Source organism: Belonocnema kinseyi, chromosome 4 (assembly GCF_010883055.1).
Source record: "Belonocnema kinseyi isolate 2016_QV_RU_SX_M_011 chromosome 4, B_treatae_v1, whole genome shotgun sequence".
In the NCBI taxonomy this organism is placed as follows: Eukaryota; Metazoa; Arthropoda; class Insecta; order Hymenoptera; family Cynipidae; genus Belonocnema; species Belonocnema kinseyi.
In genome coordinates, this window is record NC_046660.1 from 36,967,513 (window position 1) to 36,989,614 (window position 22,102).

The 22,102-nt window shown below is 25.7% G+C and overlaps 1 protein-coding gene across 2 annotated transcripts in view; it reads right to left on the reverse strand.

The window, feature by feature from the left end:
• Positions 1–11,275: 11,275 nt before the first annotated feature.
• LOC117171749 (disintegrin and metalloproteinase domain-containing protein 10) overlaps positions 11,276–22,102 on the reverse strand; it is a 184,946-nt gene continuing 174,119 nt past the window's right edge. Inside the window, exons 12-15 of one of the 2 annotated variants that reach the window (XM_033359345.1) lie at positions 21,581–21,697; positions 21,341–21,505; positions 17,775–17,895; positions 11,276–12,577 (exon numbers count right to left, since the gene is read on the reverse strand). In XM_033359345.1, the coding sequence (XP_033215236.1) occupies positions 12,435–12,577; positions 17,775–17,895; positions 21,341–21,505; positions 21,581–21,697 (546 nt within the window). In that variant the 3' untranslated portion in view covers positions 11,276–12,434. Of the gene's footprint in view, positions 12,599–17,774; positions 17,896–21,340; positions 21,506–21,580; positions 21,698–22,102 lie in introns of both variants that reach the window. The other variant, XM_033359344.1, reaches the window with a different exon arrangement.

Below are 22,102 nucleotides of genomic sequence, written 5' to 3' on the forward strand. Positions count from 1 at the left end.
TCAAACAAAACATTTGAAATATGTAAAATATTAAAAAAGATAAATATTTAACTTTTCAAATAATCTCTTAAAGTTAATTTTTCAAAATAAAAAATCATTTATAATTTTCCTAGAAATCTAGATAATTTTTTCGATTCTCTTAAATCTTTTAAATTAATCTTTTTTTATCTTTTCAAAACTTCTAAATGTTTTTTTTAATTATTGAATTTTTTCCTAATTTGTCATTTTTTATTATAATTGATAATTTTAACCATTAAAATTTGATTTCGTCGGTTGTAAATCAATTTTATAAAAAAATGTTATTCTTTTTTGAAATTGTTGGAAATTGTATCAAATTGAAAAATGTTTTTCAAAATTCTTTTTAAAATAATTTTTCAAAATAAAACTGATTTAAAAATATCTTCAAAATCTGAAGAAAATGTTTTGACTTTTTTTTGAAAATTCAAAATTCTTAAAAAATCTTCAAAAATCTACATATAAAAAAATGTTTAATCTTTACAGGATTTTTATTATTTTTGAATTGTTTCATAATAGGTTAGTCGAATTTGTGCTAAAATTTTATGATCTTGCAAGATTTTCAAATTTTTCAAAATAAAATCTTCTAAATTCATTTTCGAAACTTTAGGAAATGTTTTCAAATATTTGTCAAGTTTATTTAAGAAGTTATTTTTTTAAATAAATAATTATTTCAAATTTTCCCGTCAATCTTGAAAAAATTTTATTATTCTCTTAAAATTCACAATTCTTAAAATACTTTCAAATATTTTTTCTTGAAATATTAAAAAATCTAAATTTTTTACCATTTTTTACATATTTTGAAAACCTCCAAAACTTAAAAATAATCTAATTAAAAAAACATAAATCAGTAAAAATAATTCATAAATCATTTTAAAATTAAAGAAATTCAAATGAGATTAAAATAAAATTTAAAATCCTATTTAATATCCAATAATCAAATTAATGTGCAGAAATCCTGAAAATGAAACCAAGAATCCAACGACCCTTATTGTCGGTACCGGTAATTTTTGTGTTCACAAATCATAGTGTGGTAGAAAAATGTTAAGAATAGATATAATTCGAAATAACAATATACAAATTTGGTATAAACATTTATTCTTCAAGTTTCTTTTTCTATTTCTTTTAAGGTTATATGAAAACATTTTTCCTAGTTTGCTTGAGAAAATTCAAAAAGTTTTTTTTTATGATTTAGCATATCTCAAAGAACCTACACAATTATTAAGAAAAATTATTTTATATTATAGGGTTTATATCAAATTTGACTTATTTTAAAAGATATTTAGAACTTTTTAAAGTTTGGAAAATATTTTAACATATTTGAATAAATATTTGGAAATCTTTCAAAGTTTTAAATAATTTTTGATCTCTTCCAAACTTCTAATTAATCTAAATATCGTTTAAACTGAATCAAATTATTTCTAAAATTGTCTTAAAATCTTCGGAATTTGTTTTTAACCATTTTTGAATTCTTGTGTAATGTTTTTAAAAAATATCTTAAAAATAAGTTTTTTGAATAACGAATCTTTTTAAATATTCTGAGGAATCCTTTAAAAAAAAGAGTCTTTATTAACTTTAAACCTTTCAAAATCAGTAGAAAAAACTTTCAACTTTTTTTCGAAATCATAAATATAATTTTTTTCAAGTTTTTAAAAATCTTCCTAAATTAAAAATTATTTTTGTAATTATTTAAAAGCATCTAAATATATTTTTAAAAAATTCGAATTTTTCCAACAATTTTTAAAAATTTCTGCAAAATTTTAAAAATTACCTTAATTCTACCAAATTCTTTTCCGAAATTTTAGGAAAATATATGAAATGTTTTAAAACATCGTACAATATTTTCCTCAAATTATTTTGCGAAATAAAAAATCAATTTAAATTTTCCCTAACGGAATCCTAAGAAAAAATTTGTATTATCTTAAAAGCTTCTAATTTTATTTCAAAATCTTCAAAAATCTACATTTTGTTTAAAATGTCGAATCTTTTCAAATTTTAAATTATTTTTGAATATTCTAAAAACTTCGAAATATCTTTTGAATCAATACAAAGTTTTCCTAAAATAATTTTAAATTCTGCAAAAATTAAAAAATTGTCAAACATTGTTCAACATAAAGTCTAAACTGACCCGAATTATCTCTAAAATTGTCTAAAAATCTTCCGAATTTATTTTTGGCAATTTTGGAATTCTTGTGTAATGTTTTTCAAGATTCTCTTCAAATTAATTTTTAAAAATAAAGAATTACTTTTAATATTCCCAAGAATCTTTAAAAAAAATATCTTTATTATCTTGAAAGCTTTTAAAATCTGTAAACAACAAAATTTGTTTTTTAAAATCGTAAAAAATCTACATTTTGTTTGAAGTTATTTAACATTTTTTCAAGTTTCAAATTATTTTTGAATCTTTTCAAAACTTCTAAAACTGAAGTATTTCCTTAAAAATTAAAACCTTTTAAATTGTGCAAAAATTCAAAAATTGTCTTAATTAATTCTTTTTCGCATACTCATCGTAAATTAAGATCTACGTTTTTTTCCATAATTTCATTTTGTTTATCTGTTTGAGAGTGTGAAAACTGACAATTTGAAAAAAAAAAAAAAACTGAAATCCACCAGTCATATTCACGTAATGAACCAAAAAATTGGTAAAAATACCGACCAAAGAGTGCAAGGTTTTCACCAATTTCGTTCAAACTGTTTTTTTTTTAGACACGATTAATTAAATCTAAAATTAATTAAAACTAAAATGATCTGCCCAGTGGGTATACGTGTAAAATGTATGCTTTATTTTAATTCTTTACAGTAGTGTTTTTTTGTTCATTAATCACATTAACATAACACAAGAGATTTTCACAATCATAATATTTTATTTATAATATCCTTAATACACGCGACGTCCTAAGATTTTAGGAAAAGAGAAAAATGTTCGAAGCTACACTTTACTTCACTTAGGTCCGTGAAACTCGTCGAAAGTAAAAGGCCACTTGGTGGTTTGGTGATATCCAAGTAACGTTTCAAAAACAGTTTATTCACGCATCGTAAGTAGATGTAAAACGAGAAAATGCGGCGAAATCGTCTTAAATTCATAATCATAGTTCAATAGATAGGTCACCGTGTTATTTTTTTTTGGATTGATAGAAAAAATATAACTCTCAATTTTTTGTTCATTATCCATCTGAGACACATTATATACATATGATAGAATATCGTGCTTCAGGTTTTACGGTAGAAATGCAATTCTGTTTTTCCAAACAATAATTATAGCACTTGAATGAAAATAGTATTTTTAAATTCATCTAATCTTGCCTAAAGATGTTTCTCTTGAAAATTCTAATTTTCAGACTTTGCAGTTTGAAGAAATAAAAAGGCCTAGTATGTATGTATCTCGATCAGAAAACTAAAAGTGGAATGAGGAACTTTCAAATAAAGTCTCACAAATGAATAATTTGTTACAAGAATAGGGAATAGATTTTTCGTATCCTCTTACGCAGGCGAGTTTCTAAACCTAACTATTAAGTTATGGCCCCGTTCTATCGTCTGCGGAATTTTGTCTCCAAACATTAAATATTCACAAGTTCATTCACCTATTCAACAACTCTACAAAACAAATGGCATTGGCAGTGAAATTCAGTAACTTCCGATTTAACTTTTTTTTTCCAATGAAGACCTTCAATTCCGAATCTAAATTAGCAGTGTTATTTATTCAAATCAAATTTAAAACTCTGAATATTATCGAAGAAGATTCATTTTTTGAACATCCTTACATTTCTCGAGTAATATCGAACAACTATTTTCTAATAGCAAAATCTTTTGTCCCGTTGGCAAGAACTACTTAATCTTCCTTAATTCAAAAATATTATTTTACCTTCAAATTACATATTTGCATATCGCAGAGACGATCACAACGAACGGGACCAAATTGCGTATTAACTGATTAGCTTTCTTAATTTTTTTTCTTCAAAAGACAGGGTATCTACTAAAACCCTGGAAAAAATAAACTCATAATTCCAGATTTTTCCAGGTATCTCAACTAAACAATCGACTCAGAGCATGTATAGAATTTCGCGAGTTTATTAAAAATAATAGTTTTTTTTTAGTCTTTGGAAATATCTAAATGAGTAAAAATAGTACTAGAAATACGTAAAATTGAATCAATGTTTTTTCATTTTAGAAAGTAGCTAATATGATTAATTTACCAATTTTGAAGAAAATAGTTGATTTTTCCACAGAAAAAAATTAATTTTCTACGAAAAAGAAGATTTTAAAACAAAATAAATAAATTTTCAATCGAATGGTTTAATTTTGAAATAAAAAGATCAATTTTTAACTAAAATGGTAAATCTTTAATTGGAATTGTTGAACTGTCAATCCAAAAAATGAATTACCTACAAAAAAGACGAATTTTTAATCAAATACATGAAATTTCAACTACAAAAGATAAATTTTTAACTGAATTAGTCGAATTTTCAAACCAAAATACGTTAAAAATACGAAAAAAACTAAAATTATGAATCTTTAACGGAAATAGTTAAATTTTCAACCAGAAAGATGAATTTTCTATAAGAAATACGATTTTTCAACAAAATCCATGAATTTTCAAACGGATAGTTGAATTTCCAACTAAAAAAGATAACAAAAAAATACGACTTTTCAAAAAATTACATGAATTTTCAACCAACTAGTTGAATCTTCAACTACAAAAGATCATTTTTCAACTGTATTAATTTAATTATCAACTTAAAAGATGAATTTTTTACTAAAATGATGAATCTTTAACTGAAATAGTTAAAATTTCAACCGAAAAGATGAATTTTCAAGCATAAAGATAAATTTTCTACAAAAAAAGTAGAATTTTCAAGGAAAAAATTTAATTTTTATCTAAGTTTAATTTTCTGCAAAAAAAGACAATTATTGAACACAAAAGATGAATTTGCAATAAAATAATCAAATTTTCAACTAAAATTATGAATCTTTAGAGGAAATTGTTTAATTTTCAACCAAAAACTTGAATTTTCTATGAAATAGAAGATTTTTAACAAAATAGATGAATTTTCAAACGATCAGTTGAATTTTTAACTAAAAACTATAAATTATTAACTAAAATGGCAAATATTCAATTGGAATTATTAAATTATCAACCCAAAAGATCAATTTTCTACAAAATATACGACTTCTAACAAAAATACATGAATTTTAGACCAAATAGTTGAATTCTCAAATAAAAAAAACCTAATTTTTCAATTGTATTAATTTAATTATTAACTTAAAAGATGAATCTTCAACTAAAATGATGAATCTTTAACTGAAATAGTTAAAATTTTAACCAAAAGATTAATTTGCAAGCATAAAGATTATTTTCTACCAAAAAGATTAATTTTCAACTCAAATGATGAACTTTTAACTGAAATATAGTTGAATTTTAAAACATAATGGTAAATTTGTAAACAAGAAGTTTCAATTTCTACCAAAAAGACATTTTTGAACAAAATAGATCAATTTTCAATAAAAATAATTCAATTTTCAACTAAAAAAGATCAATTTTCAACCAAAAAATTTCAGTTAAAAAATGAATGTCCGGACAAAGAGCTGAATTTTCAGCTCGAATAATGGAATGTTTAACGGAAATAATTCGAGTTGAAGTTAAAAAAATATTTAGCAAAAAGACACGTATTTAAAAAAAATGTAAGCTTTCAACCAAAAAGATGAATTTTCAATGAAAATGATTAACCTTTAGGCAAAAAAAATTAATTTGTAACAAAAGAGTCCTTTCAACTAATTGGTTGAATTTTATCCAAAAAAAGATTCATTATTCCCAACGAAAAATTTAATAGTTGATATTTCATCTAAAAACGATTTTAATTTCAAATCAAAGACCAGTGAATTCAATAAAAAAAATAGAATTTTAAGTTTAAAAAAATGGTTTAGTCAAGAAAGAGAACAAATTTCAACCAAACTGTTTAATTTATAAGGAAAAAGATGAATTTTCAACTAAAAGATTAGTTTTCTACTAAAAAGGGCGAATTTCCAATCAAATACTTAAATTTTCAACTAAAAATATAAATTTCAACCAAAACTTGAATAGTGAAATTTTCATTGAGAACAAAAAATTAATTTTTAACATACAAAAAAAAAGAATTTTCAAAAAACAAAATTGAGATTTCAATCAGAAAGATTAATTTTCAATGAAAATGATGAATCCTTGAGCAAAACAAATTAATTTTTAACAAAAGAGTCCTTTCAACTAACTGGTTGAATTTTCATCCAAAAAAGATTAATTTTTAACGAAAAATGTAATAGATGATATTCCAAGTAAAAAATATTTTTATTTTAAATCAAGACAGTTGAATTCATTAAAAAAATACAAATTTTAAATTAAGAAAGATGTTTGAATCAAGAGAGAGAAAGAAAAAAAATTTCAAACTGTTTAAATTTATAAGAATATTAATTTTGTACCGAAAATGGCGAATTTTCAACAAAATGTATCAATAGTTAAATATTCAAAAAAATATTTCACTAATAAAAAAAAAGTCATAAAAAACTACTTTTACAAATGAAGAAACATTGTTATTTAATTTCATCTAACGAATTAAATAAAATTTAGCACGTTTATGAAAAAATTTCCCGACTTAAAAAGAAAATTCCCCTGAGATTTCCCGATTTTTTCAGCAACATAAAAATTCCCGGACAATTCCAGGTTTTCCAGGGTTTCCAGGAGAATAGACGTCCTGAAAAAGATTTTCAGCCAAGATTACAGAATAATCAAAGTTCTTTTTATTGTTTCAACTCACCTAATTAATGTACTAACTAAGGCAAAAATGAATATAGTAGGAGGTATCAATTAAGAAAACTAATCAAGATCGTTGAAAGATCTTGGTATCTGAGGAAAGTAAATTCTTCCACATGCCAAAAATTGAGACTTGTTTATAAGCTATGGCTGCTTTCGCACCTAATCACACTCTCGTTCGCCTCATAGTCAACCTCGAATACAAAATACAGAATAATATGTCGACTATAATACATTTGATATAAAACAAATATTTTTATTCGCTTTACCACTTGTATTATTATAACTATCGTCTGTATATATAATGTTAAATTATTTACACAGATATTCACACTCTTTTTCTCCAATCTCTTGTTCAAAATTTCTTCGATTCATGCCTTTTTCATTCGTTCGTATCTGTTAATAATCATCACATTGGGCCTATTGTACATTTCCCCACAACCCGCAAATTTTTTGTCTCTTTATTGCGACTTTCGGTTGGCCCTTTTCTTTCCAAATTATTCAACAAACATTTTCATGTAACTGTAATGTCACGAAAATTTTACACTCTTAAATAGACAGAGGACACACAATAGAAAATATCACCATATAAGCACTTTTTTTTGCTATAAAATAAGGATTAAAAACCGTTGCTTTTTTCTCTCTTTTTCACTGAAAACATTGGAAATTTCGTGCGTCTAATACAATTGCAGTCCTTCGTTAAAATGAGGTATTTTTAATAAAAAATACTCTTACGACCAAGTCTCATCTCATAGGAATCGTTTATACCAAAAATCAATAAATTACGATTTTTGCAGTCGTTTCGCCTAGGGCATGGTGTCTAATTCGTTGAAAAGTTTTAAAAAAAATTATTTAGTTATATTAACATAAACAAATTTTGATTCGGATTATTTCTGATTTTTATTTTTTGTCATCATTCTGTAAAAAAATATCCATAAAAAAACAAGTTTTTTTAAAAATATTTCGAAGAATTTTTTATAAATTTCCACGGACTTCAGGGGAAATTTAAAAAAATTAAAAGATTTCAATGTATTAAAAACAAGATTAAGATTTTAAATATTGTAGGATATTTAAAAAAATCAAACGATTTAAGTAGATTTCAAGAAATTTCGAGGATTTTATCGTATTTTAAGATTCCTACGAATTTTAAGAGCTTTTAAACATTTCAAGGTATTCCGAAAGATTTTAAAGATTTTTAATAATTTTTAATATTTGTGAATATTTTTTCAGAATTCAAGAAATTTTAAGAAGTTTTAAATCATTTCAAACATTTTAGGATATTTTAAAAGATTCCAAGAAACTTTCAAATGATTAAAACAATTTCAAGGGATATCAAAAAATTTCCAGGAATTGGAAATATCCAAAAAAAACAACATTCTAAGTTTTTTTAATTTTGCGGTCTTTACGGGAACTTGAGGAATTTTATAATATTTCAATGAAATTTCAAAGAATTTATTCTCAATAATTGAAGGATTTCAAGCATTTCAAAGATTTGAAGAAATTTTCTATTATTTCAAGGCTTCCAAAGATTTCATTTTTTTAGACAATTTAAAGAATTTTTAAGAAATTTTATAATATTTTAGTGAAATGTCAAAGAATTTAGTCACAATAATTGAAGGATTTCGGGGATTTCAAAGAATTGACGAGATTTTCAAATATTTCAAGGTTTCCAAATATTTAATAAAAATTTGAATGACTTTAAAGAATTTGTAATATTTGCGAATATTTTTTAGTAATTCAAGAAATTTTAAGAAGTTTTAAATAATTTCAAACATTTTAAGATATTTTAAAAGATTCAAAGAAACTTTCAAGTAATATAAATTTTTTTTTTAATTTCCGAGTTTTGGAAATTTCCAAATAACAACTAATTTTTTTAAGATTTATAAAATTACTACAAGCCACAAAAACATTCATATTCTTTTTAAATTTTACGGTCTTTACGGGAACTTAAGGAAATTTATAACATTTTAATGATATGTCAAAGAATTTATTCACAATAATTTAAGGATTTCAAGCATTTCAAACATTTGAAGAGATTTTCGAATATTTCAAAGTTTCCAAAGATTTAATTTTTTTTAGAGAATTTGAAAGATTTGAGGATATTTGTAAAAATTCCAAGAAATTTTACTATATTTTAAGAAATTTCAAGGGATTTCATAGATTTTAGGATATTTTAAAAGATTCCGAAAACTTTCAAATGATTTTAAAAATTTCAAGGGATTATAAAAGATTTCCAAGGATTGGAAATTTCAAAAAATGTAAAAGAACTTAAAATATTTAAGAGTATTTTACAAAAATATCCATACAACTAATTTTTAAAAAGATTTTTAATATTACTACCAGTCACAAATCATTCAAATTTTTTTTTTAGTTTTGCGGCCATTACACTATTTTAAGAAATTTTATAATATTTTAATGAAATTTCAAAGAATTTAGTCACAATAAATTAAGGATTTCAGGCATTTCAAAGAGTTGACGAGATTTGCAAATATTTCAAGGTTTCCAAATATATTTTTTTAAGAATTTGAAAATTTGTACAGATTTAAGGTTATTTTTTAAAATTCTAAGAAACTTCAATATATTTCAAGAAATTTCCAAGGATTTTAAAAATTTCAGGAAAAGATTACAAGAAGATTCCATAGATTTTTAAGAACTTGAAAGAATTTAGGGTATTTCACAAAATTATCCATACCATCTTTTTATAACATTTAAAAAATTAAACTACTACCCAAAAAATTATTCAAATTTTTTTGTTTAATTTTGCAGTCCTTACAGTATTTTAAGGAACTTTATAATATTTTAATAGAATGTCAAAGAATGTATTCACAAGAATTGACGGACTTCATACATTTCCAAAATTTTAAGAAATTTTCGAAAATACCAAAGTTCCCAAAGATTAGAATTTTTTAAAAGAATTTTAAAGATTTGAGGATATTTGTAAAAAATCCAAAGAATTTAAATATATTTCAAAGGATTTCAAAGATTTTAGGGTATTTAAAAATATTCCAAGAAACTTTCAAGAGCTTTAAAAAATTTAAAGAAATTTAAAAAGATTTGAAAGAATTTAAAAGATTTTAGAGTATTTTACAAAAATATTCACACAACTAATCTTTTTATAAATTTTTAAAAATGACTACTAGCCACAAAATCATTCAACATTTTTATTAATTTATCGGGGTTTACACTATTTACAAAACACACCCTCAGACTTGGTGATTTACTCTTTTCTACATTTTACGACAGAATACAAAAAAAGTAATAAAATTTTTAAAAATATATTAAAAATAAAATAAAAATTAATTTTCGCTTATTTTCATCGAAATTGTTTCTTTAAATTTTCAGGTTAAAAAAATTATGTTCAGCTTGCTTGAAAAATCTATAAAAATGCATATTTAACATTAAATAATTGGAGATATGTGCTAGTAAGCAAAAATTAAGTTTTTAATGAATATTTTTCTATGAAATGACACAGATTTTGATATGTTTCAATATGTATAATTTTCTAAAATGTTCTAACTTTCTTCTTTTTAATTTTAATAGGCTCTAATTATTTTTGAATTCGGGTGTCTCGGGCAGTAAATAAGTAAATTCGAATAAAAAACTTTTTTTAAACGGCTTCTGTTAAATTTTTGAACGATTTAGACGTCATGCCCTAGTTTTGCCTTTGTGCTACAAATGTAAACCGTGTAAACTGACGGGATAATTATTATAACTGAATCCAGATTTTCCGCAGTCAATGGCATTTAAAAGAACATTCAAAAGAAGACATAAATGGTGATCTATGAAATTTCTCTCGCACTCTCAAACGGAAGATTCGAACTATACTTAATATTTTTTTCTGTATAAAATGTAAAAGGAACGTTAAAAAGTCTAAGACTATTATTGGCCTATTCGAAGATAATCATTCGAAGATAATATCACTGTAAAAGGCAATAAACGAGAAACAATCGTAAAAAAGTGATGTGTTCGATCAGCCTTGAATTCGAATTTAGATGCTTTTTCACGAGACATCTCTTGTATTATTCGTCGTTTTAGATAAGCTAGACTTGTTCAAATTTTAAACTTCCATTTTCCATTGTCATTAAGACTACGAATCCCAGTAGAGGGAATTAGAAACCCTACTTAAATAATACAATGTACAATCTTCGCAGTAGACGTGATACGTGATCACGAATAATAGTCAACTAATTTATAATAATATCAATAATAATAATAATAATAATAATAATAATAATAATAATGTCATAATGATTTTTTTTATCATGATTATAATCAATACAACCATAAACAGAGATTTGTTAAGGTACCATTTAAAAACAATCATTTACCAAGTCTGTGGTTAAAAAGATTTGGATGAAGACTCGTGAGAAAATATATTTTTAGATGGAACCTTAGTACTTGTCACTATAAATTTTTATTTTATTTTTATTTTTTTATTCACATTTTATCCCTATTTAACATTACGAAAATCTGCTTCAATTGGCTAATAAACAGTAGTATAAGAATAAGATGTACCATTACAGCAAGTGTCATACTATAATGTTACAGAGATCAAACGAATGACCTGTAATATTTTGGTAATGCTGAATGCCAGATATTTCGTTGCAGTCAGTCGAAATTAGCAACAAAATCTGCCTCCTCAAAATTGTTATAGTTCTAACTTAAATAATCAAATTCATTCGCTGCAGGAAGAATTGATTACCACAAGTTTTAACTAAGAGAGCAAATATGAAACTTCATGAATCATCAGGGTTATTCGAATCATTACTTCGAATCATTTAGGCTATTGAATACTAAGTTAAGGCAGATTTTATTTTGAGCATTTCGACCTTTATAGAAATAAATGGCTAAAGGTATGACCAGGGAAAGGTCCTTAGAATAAAACTATTTAATCTTGCTCTATAATTTGTGCGATTCCAAACAGCAATTTCTAACCTTGGTCGTTCGCTGTCTGGAACCAATGACCGTTGGAGAATTCTCTGCCAATACGACACAGGAAAAAAGCAGGCAAATACAAATTACAATCTCGAGCTGGAAGATTATTTGGCAGTTCTCATATGGTCAATACATCCTAATATCAATCCCATGTCGTATATTCACAGAATCGTACCAAAAATAAATTACATCGAACTGTGCTGACATAAAACTTAAATTAATTAAAGACAATAAATATAGAAAACGTGAGCTAATAAACTGTTTGTTCGATTTCAAGATAGTGTCACCTGGACCCGACTATTCACGGGTCAAATTGATGAAATCCTCAAAAATGAAATGAATACATGAGCGGCAGCAAAATAACAATTTCTTGTCTATAAGCAATCCAGAAAATGCTAAACATTTTTCAGAAAAAGAAATTCTTGATTCTCGGTTGGATCGCCGAGAATTTCGTTTGGTCTGAATGTCGATTAGATAGCCTTTGTGAGAAATATAACGACGTGAGGAATTAGATCATTGCAGCAGTCGTGATTTCTGATGACAAAGGTCCATCAGTAAATGGAGAACACTTGCCTAAAGTAGGCTTTGATCAGGGTGATCATCTTGATATATTATCGGGTTATATCACTGAAATTCTTCAAATCTTCAGGGTGCGACTCTGATTCTCGATTTATTTATTCTTTATCGTAACAGTAGAAGCTCGTCACACCTTGTTGTGATGTCTCATCTCATAGGCTGAGGACCTCCCCCCTCCCCCGGAGCCCGAATAGGCGCCGGCGTACAATTCGGGGTGGTTGGAACGACTGTGGTTGGCTGCTGCACCGCCGCTGCCTGGTGGCGCACTAGCTGTGGGAACCGAGCGATATCCTGTTTAAAGTTTAGAAACATCTTACGTAATGTACATGAAAAAGAAATTAAAAAAAAAGAAACACACGCTGGATATGAAGGTGAGGAATGATACAAGAGCAATAAACATGGTGGCCACTGAAAGAAACCATTAAAAATTAGTTTCAAAAAAAGGAATTCATAGCCTGTTAAGACGTTAATTATGTCTTCAAGTGTCCTCCTTCCATACTTATCCTCCCCTAATAACCCCACTTCTCTTTTAAATCCATTATTTCCTTCGCTGTACTTCACCTTTCGCCTCCTCTACCCTTCCACAACTTCTTCCTTCTCTACTTCTCTCTCCATACTTACCCTCCCTACTCGCCGTACTACCCTGCTAACGCTCCCCTCACAACCCTCTAGAACTCCCAATTATTTTCTCTAGTTCCTCTCCAAAATAAACCCGCAATTCCCCGCATCCCATTGACACTCCACTAATTTCATGTACTTCCCCAACCCTTATTTCCCTTCATTCCCCATACTTATTCTCCCGTCATTTCCCCTCACCTACCATATCTCATCTTCTGTCATTTCCCTCACTTCCCTTCCCCGTAATTTAGTTTCATTTCCTCTATTACTCCTCCTCTCACTTCACCCCTACCCTGATTACCTCCACTTTCCCGCCCACCATTTCCCCTGAAATCTCACATTTCCTCTCTTCTCACTTCGCATAATTCCTTTCCCATCACTTCCACACCCTTCACTTACTTTAATTTCCTCTACTTTAGCTCCCCTAACTTCCTCTACATCCCCTCACTTCTACTACTTCCCCTCACTACCTTCCCTCACCTCCAATAATTTACCCTACTTTTCCCCCTTAATATTCCCCCATTTTTCCTTCACTTCTCATACTTTCTCTCCCATCATTTTCCCGCACTTCCCCTTCTGGGGAAAAAAGTACGACGGACAAACACCCGGTCGATACTATAAGGGTTTCTGGCCGTGGCCACGAAACCCTAAGAATTCCCGATCATTTCCTGATTTACAAATATTTCTCCTGTTCATTTAGATTTTCAAATTCAAACCTTCAATACTAAACAATTTATTATTTGAAGTATTCAAAAAAGAATTTCTAAGTAATTATTAGTTCATGATTGAACCATATTTTAAATTAAAACCTTTATATCGTACAATTTTAAACTGAAAGTCTTTGAAAATGAATATTTTGCTTGTTCACACCTTCAAACGCGCCTGTTTTTAAATTGTTGCTGAAGTTCCTGAATTTTTAGTTTTTCATTTCTTAGTAGGAATGTTAGAAAAGAAGACTAATAAAAAGAAGACTAAATGTTTGTTTAAAAAAAAAATAATAATAACTATCTGGTAGGCTTGAAATAAGCATTCAAACTCGTAAGTTTTCAAATTTTCACGCTCTACCTTAAAAAATTAAACACCAAAAGGCTTCCAAAGTTCATAATTAAAATTTTCAAATTCAATCAACGAAAATTTAACGAATTTACATTTATAGTCTTTAAAATTGAAGAATTTCAAAACTAACTACTTAAACATTATTTCATCATATCACGGTTCAGTGGCCACCGTGAATAAAGAATTTGACAGAGTTCCTTCAACATTGAAATTAACACAAAAAATGTAAATATTCATTGAAGGTATTGGCAAAAAGTCGAGAAATCGCTCGACTCAGCGACAAAATAAAATAATTCTAAACTATCTATCAGCGCAGTTTTTGTTTTGTGATAGTCACTGACACTTTTTAGGCAAGCATTCTACTTTTTAGCGTTTTTAGGAGCAAATACATGAATTTTCGTCTGAAACTCTCTCAAACTTTGTGAAAAATTAGCTGAGGCCTTTTGTCCGATGATTTTAAATGAAATGAATAATTTGATTCGTGAATTTGCTCCTGTTAATGAATATACAGTAGGCCCCAGCTCACCTCTGCAGCAACGGAACGATTGTGAAGATTAGTGATGCGCGTCAATCAATGCGAGGAGGATGCGAACAGGAAAAAACACTAATGTAGTTGTGACTCGCATAATAATAATAATAATAAAGAGGAACACGGCAACAAAGATTCACAATTGAGTTTGCACGAGTTTCAAATCATTCTTTTTCTAAATTCAAGCGTGCGTCGAATTTAGGCTTCTTTTCAAGTAAAATCTTTCAAAGTAAACGCACTTCATTAATTTAAGGTATGAATGATAAAAATTAGGTATTCAAAATAGTTTGAGGGAAAACATAAAATAAATTTTAAAAAATAAAATGCTTCCCGTTTCCAAAACCATATTATTCCGTTTATTAAAGATTCTGTGCTAACAATTTTAACAAAATTAAGATGCTCTTTTTTTATAGTTGCATCCTCTTAAAGATAATATTTTTCGTTAAAAGTTTAATTATTTGGTTGAAAATTCAACAGTTTTGTTCAAAATTAACATTTTGTTGAAAATTCACATTTTTTTGTGGAAAATTCAACTATTTTTTCCATTCATCTTCTTGGTTTAAAAATGCATCTGTTTTAGTAGAAATTTCATCTTTTCGGGATAAAAATGCAACTGTTTCGTTGAAACTTAATCTTCTTTGCTTGAGGATTTAACAAATTTGTTGAAAATTCATCTTTTTTATAGAAAATTAATCTTTTTTGGTTCAAAAATAATTTTGTAACGAAAATTTAACAATTCCAATGGAAAAGTCAATACTTAGTTGAAAATTTATCTTCTTCATTTGAAAATTCAACTACTTGGGTAAAAGTTAAACTACTTTGTAGGAAAATTACTTTTTTGTTAAAGGTTCATTTCTTTGTCTGAACATTTAACTACTATATTACAAATTTATATTTTCGAGTTTTAAACTTAAATGTTTTACAGAACATTTGTCTTTTGCCTTCGAAGTTCAACAATTTCCATTAACTTTTTTTTTTGGTTGAAAAATTTACCATTGTAGTAGAAAATTAATTCTTTCTGGTTGAAATTTTATATCTACTTTATTGAAAATTCCTTTTGCTTTGTTTGAAAAACAATTTTTTTACTGAAAATTTAACAATTCAATTTTTGAATGAAAATTGATCTTTTTCAGAAAAAAATTAAACTATATGTTTCAAATATCACGTATTTTGTTGAAAATTTGTCTTTTAGTTAAAAATTTAACTACTTTGTTGAAGGTTCAATTATACTGTTGAAAATTTAACTATTTTGTTGAAAAACGGTTTTTATATTTGGCTGAAATATCAACTGTTCTTGGTTAAAGTTGAATGTTTGTTTGTTGGAAAATTCAACTATTTGGTGACAAATTCATTTTTGTAAGTAGAAAATTCGAGGATTTTGTTAAAAATTTAATCACTTTGTTGAAATTTGGAGTATTTTACTCAACAATCATTTTTTTATCTATAAAATTGAAATTTTCTGTTAAAATTTGTCTATTTGAAAATCATATTCGTCCTTTTTAATTAAAAATTGTGTGTTAATGTTGAAAATTCAACCATTAAACAAAATTTAATTATTTCTTCGAAAACGTAATGGTTTTTGTTTAATCTTTTTAGTTTTAAAACTCAATTGTTTTGTTAAAAATTGGAGTATTTTACTAAAAAATCATTTTTTTCTATAAAATTCACATATTTTGTTAAAATTTGTCTATTTGAAAAGTAAATTCGCCCTTTTTAATTAAAAGCGTGTTTTTATTGTTGAAAATGCAACCATTTAACCAAATTTAATTAATTTTTCGAAAACGTAATGGTTTTTGGTTAATATTAATGTTTTTTTGTTTGGAAACTTAATTATTTTGTTGAAAATTGGAATATTTCACTAAAAAATAATTTCTTTTCTATAAAATTCTAATGTTTTGTTAACATTCTTCTATTTGAAATTCAAATTCGTACTTTTTAATTAAATTTTTTTTGTTATTGTTGAAAATTTAATCATTTAACAAAATGTAATTATTTATTCGAAAACGTACATGTTTTTGGTTAATGTTAATCTTTTTTTGTTTGAAAACTTAATTATTTTGTTGAAAACTTAACTATTTTCTTAAAAGTAATTTTTTTATCGAAAATTAAACTATTTTGATTAAAAATTTATCTTTTTGCATTAAAAAATAAACTTTTTTATTAAAAATTAATCTGCTTGCGTGAAGATAGAACCACTTTGTTAAAAAATCTTCGTTTTTGTTTAAAATTCGTGACTTTAATTAAAAATGTATCTCTTAGGTTGAAAATTAGTTGCTCTTTTTAAATTTTTTTAACTGAAAATGTAACTATTCCAATTGAAATGTTATCATTTTAGGTAAAAATGTATCTTTTTATTTGAAAATTCAACTACTATATTTTGTTAAAGATTCATATTTTAGGTTGAAAATTTAACTATTTTTTAAAATTCCTTTTCTTTTGGTTAAAAAATAATTTTTTTGTACTGAAAATTTAACGTTTCTATTTTTCATTGAAAATTTATCTTTTTATTTATTAAAATTCGTCTTCTTGATAAAAAATACAACTATTTTGTTGAAATACAGCTTTTTTATTTTTGGCTGAAATATCAACTTTTCTTAGCTGAAGTTTAATATTTTCTGTTTGAACATTCGAGTATTATATTAAAAAACAATTTTTTTGTATGAAATTCAACTATTTTGTTAAACGTTCGTCTATTTGAAAATAAAACACATTCTTTTGGTTTCAAATTTTGGTCGTGATTTTTGAAAACTCAACTATCTTCTAACAAATTCAATTATTTGTTTGAAATTGTAATGGTTTTTGTTTTAATTTGAATCTTTTTCGTTCAAGAATTTAATTATTTTGTTAAAAATTTAACTTTTTCTGTAAACTTCATTTTTTTGTCGGCAATTAAACTGCTTGATTAAAAAAATACCTTTTTTATTGAAAATTCATATTTTATGGTATAAATTTAAAATTTAAAACTTTAATCTAAAATGTCATTTTATTATACCACAGTAATTTTAAATACCAATTTAAAAAAATTAAAAAGAGTAAAATTAGAAATCCAAGATACAATTTTAGCACTACCGAGGACAAATTTCCGAATAAAGAAAAAAAGTAACAGTGTGAAAATATATTTGAATGAGGCAAAATCACTGCTCATACAAAGTGCTTTGCTTCGTTTAAAAATAAATTGAAAAGTGAATAATAAAATTGACCTCGCGGACAAACTCTTGTCGATTTATTTTTTGCTTTTAGAAGACTGAAGCAAAAAAACCATACCTTTAGGATAATACTGAGCACCTCTTCCTTCTCCATAACCATGAGAAGGTCCTCGACTTCCGTGACCTCCTTGCCTTGGAGGAACACTTCTTGGACCTGCGCCCCCTCCATGAGGATGTCGCTGAAATAAAACAAAAACACGATTATATTATTGATATTATGATAATAAATATCATATTTTACGCTAGCTTTTCATAAACAGGGTTGTTACAAAAACCTAATTTCGAAATTCCCTGACTTCCCTGATTTGTTACTGAACAACTTTTTTTTCCTGACCGTTCAAATTTTTCTTTCAGGTATAAAAACAACCTTGCACCTGAGAGATCAACAATGTTAATGCAAAAAAGACAAATGAATTATCAAGTAAACAGTTGAATATTCAAGTACAGAAGATAAATTTTCAACAAAATCATTAAATTTTTAACCAAAAAATAAACTTTCAATGATATTTAAAGTTAAACAAACTAATTGTGAAAAAAACAAATGTTTGATCAAATAGATGAAATTTTTAACTAAAAAAATCAATTTTCAACGAAAAATAAAATAGATACATTTTCATAAACAAAATGAATTTTCACTTTTTTTAAATAAAGAACTTCCAACCAAAAAACTTTACTTATTAATCAAATAATTTATTGATCTTTTTCAGAATAAAATTAAACTATATGTTTGAAAAATCATGTATTTTGTTGAAAATTCCTTTTGATTTTGTTGAAAACCAATTTTTTTCTACTGAAAATTTAACAATTTCATTTTTTATAGAAAATTTATCTTTTTCAGGAAAAAATTTAACTATTTTGTTGAAAAACAGTTTTTGTCTTTGGTTGAAATATCAAGTGTTCTTGGTTAAAGTTCAATGTTTTTTATTTTTGAAACAAAACAAAAAATTAATTTCTAACCAAAGAGATTAATTTTCTGCCATGAAAGACGAATTTTGAACAAAATATATGAAGTTTTACCTAAAAAAATCAATATTTAGTAGACAAAACATAATTTTAAACAACAAAAGACAAATAAATTGTGAAGCGAATAGTTAAATCTTTAAGTATAGAAGATAAATTTTCAACAAAATAACTAAATTTTTAACCAAAAAGATCAATTTTCAACAAAGGAGATTAATTTTCTACAGTCAGAAAAGAATTTTCAACAAAATAAATAAAGTATGAACCTGTTGAATTTTAAGATAAAGAAATTAATTGTGAAAAAAACGAATGTTTAATCAAATAGATGAAATTTTTTATTAAAAAAGATAAATTTTCAACGAAAAATAAAATAGTAAAATTTTCAGTAACAGAATAAATTTTCATTTTTTTAAATGATGAATTTTTAATGGTGGATATAAATTTTCAAACAACTACTTGGATTTAAAAAAAATGAACAAGTTGAATTTTAAATTAGAAAAATTAATTTTTAATAAAGAAACAAAAAACGATTCACAAGTAAATAGTTAAATTTTCAATCAAAAAAATAAACTTTCAACCAATAACAAAAATATTTTTTCACGGAGAACATTAATATCCTACCACAAAATATAGAATACTTAAATTTTTAGTTAACAAAATGAATTTTTGAATTTAAGAAATTAATTTTTTAATTTTGTAACTGACTATTCAACGAAAAAATTTAATTTTTAACCAAAAGGATCAACTTTCACCCACGTAGATTAATTTTCTACAGTCTGAAAAGAATTTTCAACAAAATAAATGAAGGATCAACCTGTTAAATTTTAAGTTAAAGAAATTAATTGTGAAAAAAACGAATGTTTAGTCAAATAGATTAAATTTTTTATTAAAAAAGATAAATTTTCAACGAAAAATAAAATAGTCAAATTTTCAGTAACAAAATGAATTTTCATTTTTTTTAATGATGATTTTTTAATGGTGGATATAAATTTTCAAACATCTAGCTGAATTTAAAAAAATGAAAAAGTTCAATTTTAAATTGGAAAAAAATTCATTTTTAATAAAAAGGAAAGAATTTTCAAAAAAAATATTAACATTTTTAAACAAAGAAATTAATCCTCGGCCAAAAATATTAATTTTCGACCAAAAATGGAATAATAATTTCCGTTAAAAAATTAATTTTCAACAAACAAAAAAACGATTCATAAGTAAATAGTTAAATTTTCAATCAAAGAAATAAACTTTCAACCAAAAAAGATTATTTATTCAAGGAGAAGATCAATATCCTACTACAAAATATAGAATACTTAAATTTTTAACTATAAAAATTAATTTTTAAATTTAAGAAAAGAATTTTTTAATTTAAAAAATGAATTTTCAATGAAATAATTAAATTTTTAACCAAGCAGATCAACTTTCAACCAAGCAGATTAATTTTTTACCATGAAAGAGGAATTTTCAACAAAACACATGAAGGTTGAAATAAAAAAGATTAATTTGAAATTAAACAAAATTAATTGTGAATCAAAAAGGACGGAATTTCTACCCATATAGGTGACATATTTAACTAAAAAAGATCGATTTCCAATTAAAAAAGAAAAACTTTTTAACAAAAAATAAAATAATTAAATTTTTCATATAACAATAACACTTGATTTATAAAAATGAGTTTACGACATAATATTAAAATGTTCAACAAAAACAAAAAATATTTAACAAAGAAGATTAATTTTCAACCTTTTAAAGATTAATTTTTAACGACAGGCATTGATTTTCAAATAACCAGTTAAATTCTTACCAAGAAAAAATGGAAAAGTAAAATTTTAAATTAAAGAAAATCAATTTTTAATACAAAAATTATCATTTTAAGGACAATTTTTAAATTTTCAAACAAAGAAATGAATTCTTAACCAAAAAGATTAATTTTCCATCAAGATTAATTTGCTACCAAAAAAGACAAATCTGCAAAAAACTACATGAATGTTGAACTAAAAAATTCATTTTTAACCAAAAATGGAATAATAATTCGAAAAAAAAAGAAAATGAAACAAAATAGTTACATTTTAACAACAAAAAAGTGTATTTCAACTAAAAAACATTTTAATGTCAAATTAACAAGAGCTCAATTCATCTAAAAAAAAATTTACTAAAAAATGACTTCAAACAAAAAACAATGTCAAAACAAAATTTTCAACCAAACAGTTGCTTGATAAGAGATGAATTTTTAAATAAAAAAGAGGAATTTTCAACAAAAGATTTTAATTTACATTCAAAATATTGTATTTTCATGTAGGAAATATGAATGGTCTACAAACCAGTTGAATTTTCAAACCGAAAACTTTTCAACAAAACTGCAGAATTTTTAACCAAGGAAAACATTACGTAAATATTTAGATTATGTTAAATAAATTCTCAGCCGAAAAAAAATGATAAAACAAGATAACATAAAATTATACGTTTTTAAGAATTACTTGTTATCAATACATTTTCCTTTGCAAATCTAATTTCATTAAAGTTCGACTTTTATTTAATTAACTTCAGTTTATCGAAAATTCCCACTCTTTTAGGTTTTCCCTAACATTTCCTGACTTGGCAGAATTTACTGGCCTGAGGAAAACCTGATAAAGAAACTTGGAAGCTTAAATTAAAATTGAAAAAAATTACCATTCGTCTTAACGTGTTCATCGGCCTTCTTAAAGTTTCACTAATGCGTCTGGCCGGTGGCTTTTTTGGATTATTCGAAGGAGTATGAACTGCACAGCACTTAATGAAGAAGCCCATGAAGATGATGAAAGCTATTCCCATGAGGAGAACTGCCCACCAATATTCCTGTAAATTAATTAAAAGCATAACAGTAACAGAATTATAGTGAAAAAACTATAAACTAAATTGATTAAAATTTACCGTGACCCATTGTGCAACGGTCAGCAGAGTCTCCTTATTGAAGAGAAGATTCTTTAATCTAGCGAGAGGACCTTCTGCATCGACTGCACGGCATTTCAAAAATACATCACAGTAGCCCTAGAGGAAGGAATTAAAATATAGAGCAGATCGAAAACTAGTAAGAAGATTTCAAGATAAGGGGCCGTCCATAAAATACGTTCGCAGTTGGGGGCCGGAGGGGGGTAACAAAATCGGACAAAACTGGACAAAGAGGGGGGAGGGGGTTCAATCCATTTTCGGACGTCCACTTTTTCAAATTCAATCATTCCCATGTAATGAGGTACACTTCTTACGATTCCTCTATCTGATGATATGAAGGCGATTTCGAATTCTCGCGCGGTGATTCAGGCGATTGCAACGCCATCCAGCAGTTTCAGGCAAGACCATCTGGTATTACCAGATGGTGATGATAAAAAGAACAAGTAAAAATTGGAAATATTTTTCCGAGTCAAAATGATGTCCCTGTCTTTGGGACGACCTTTA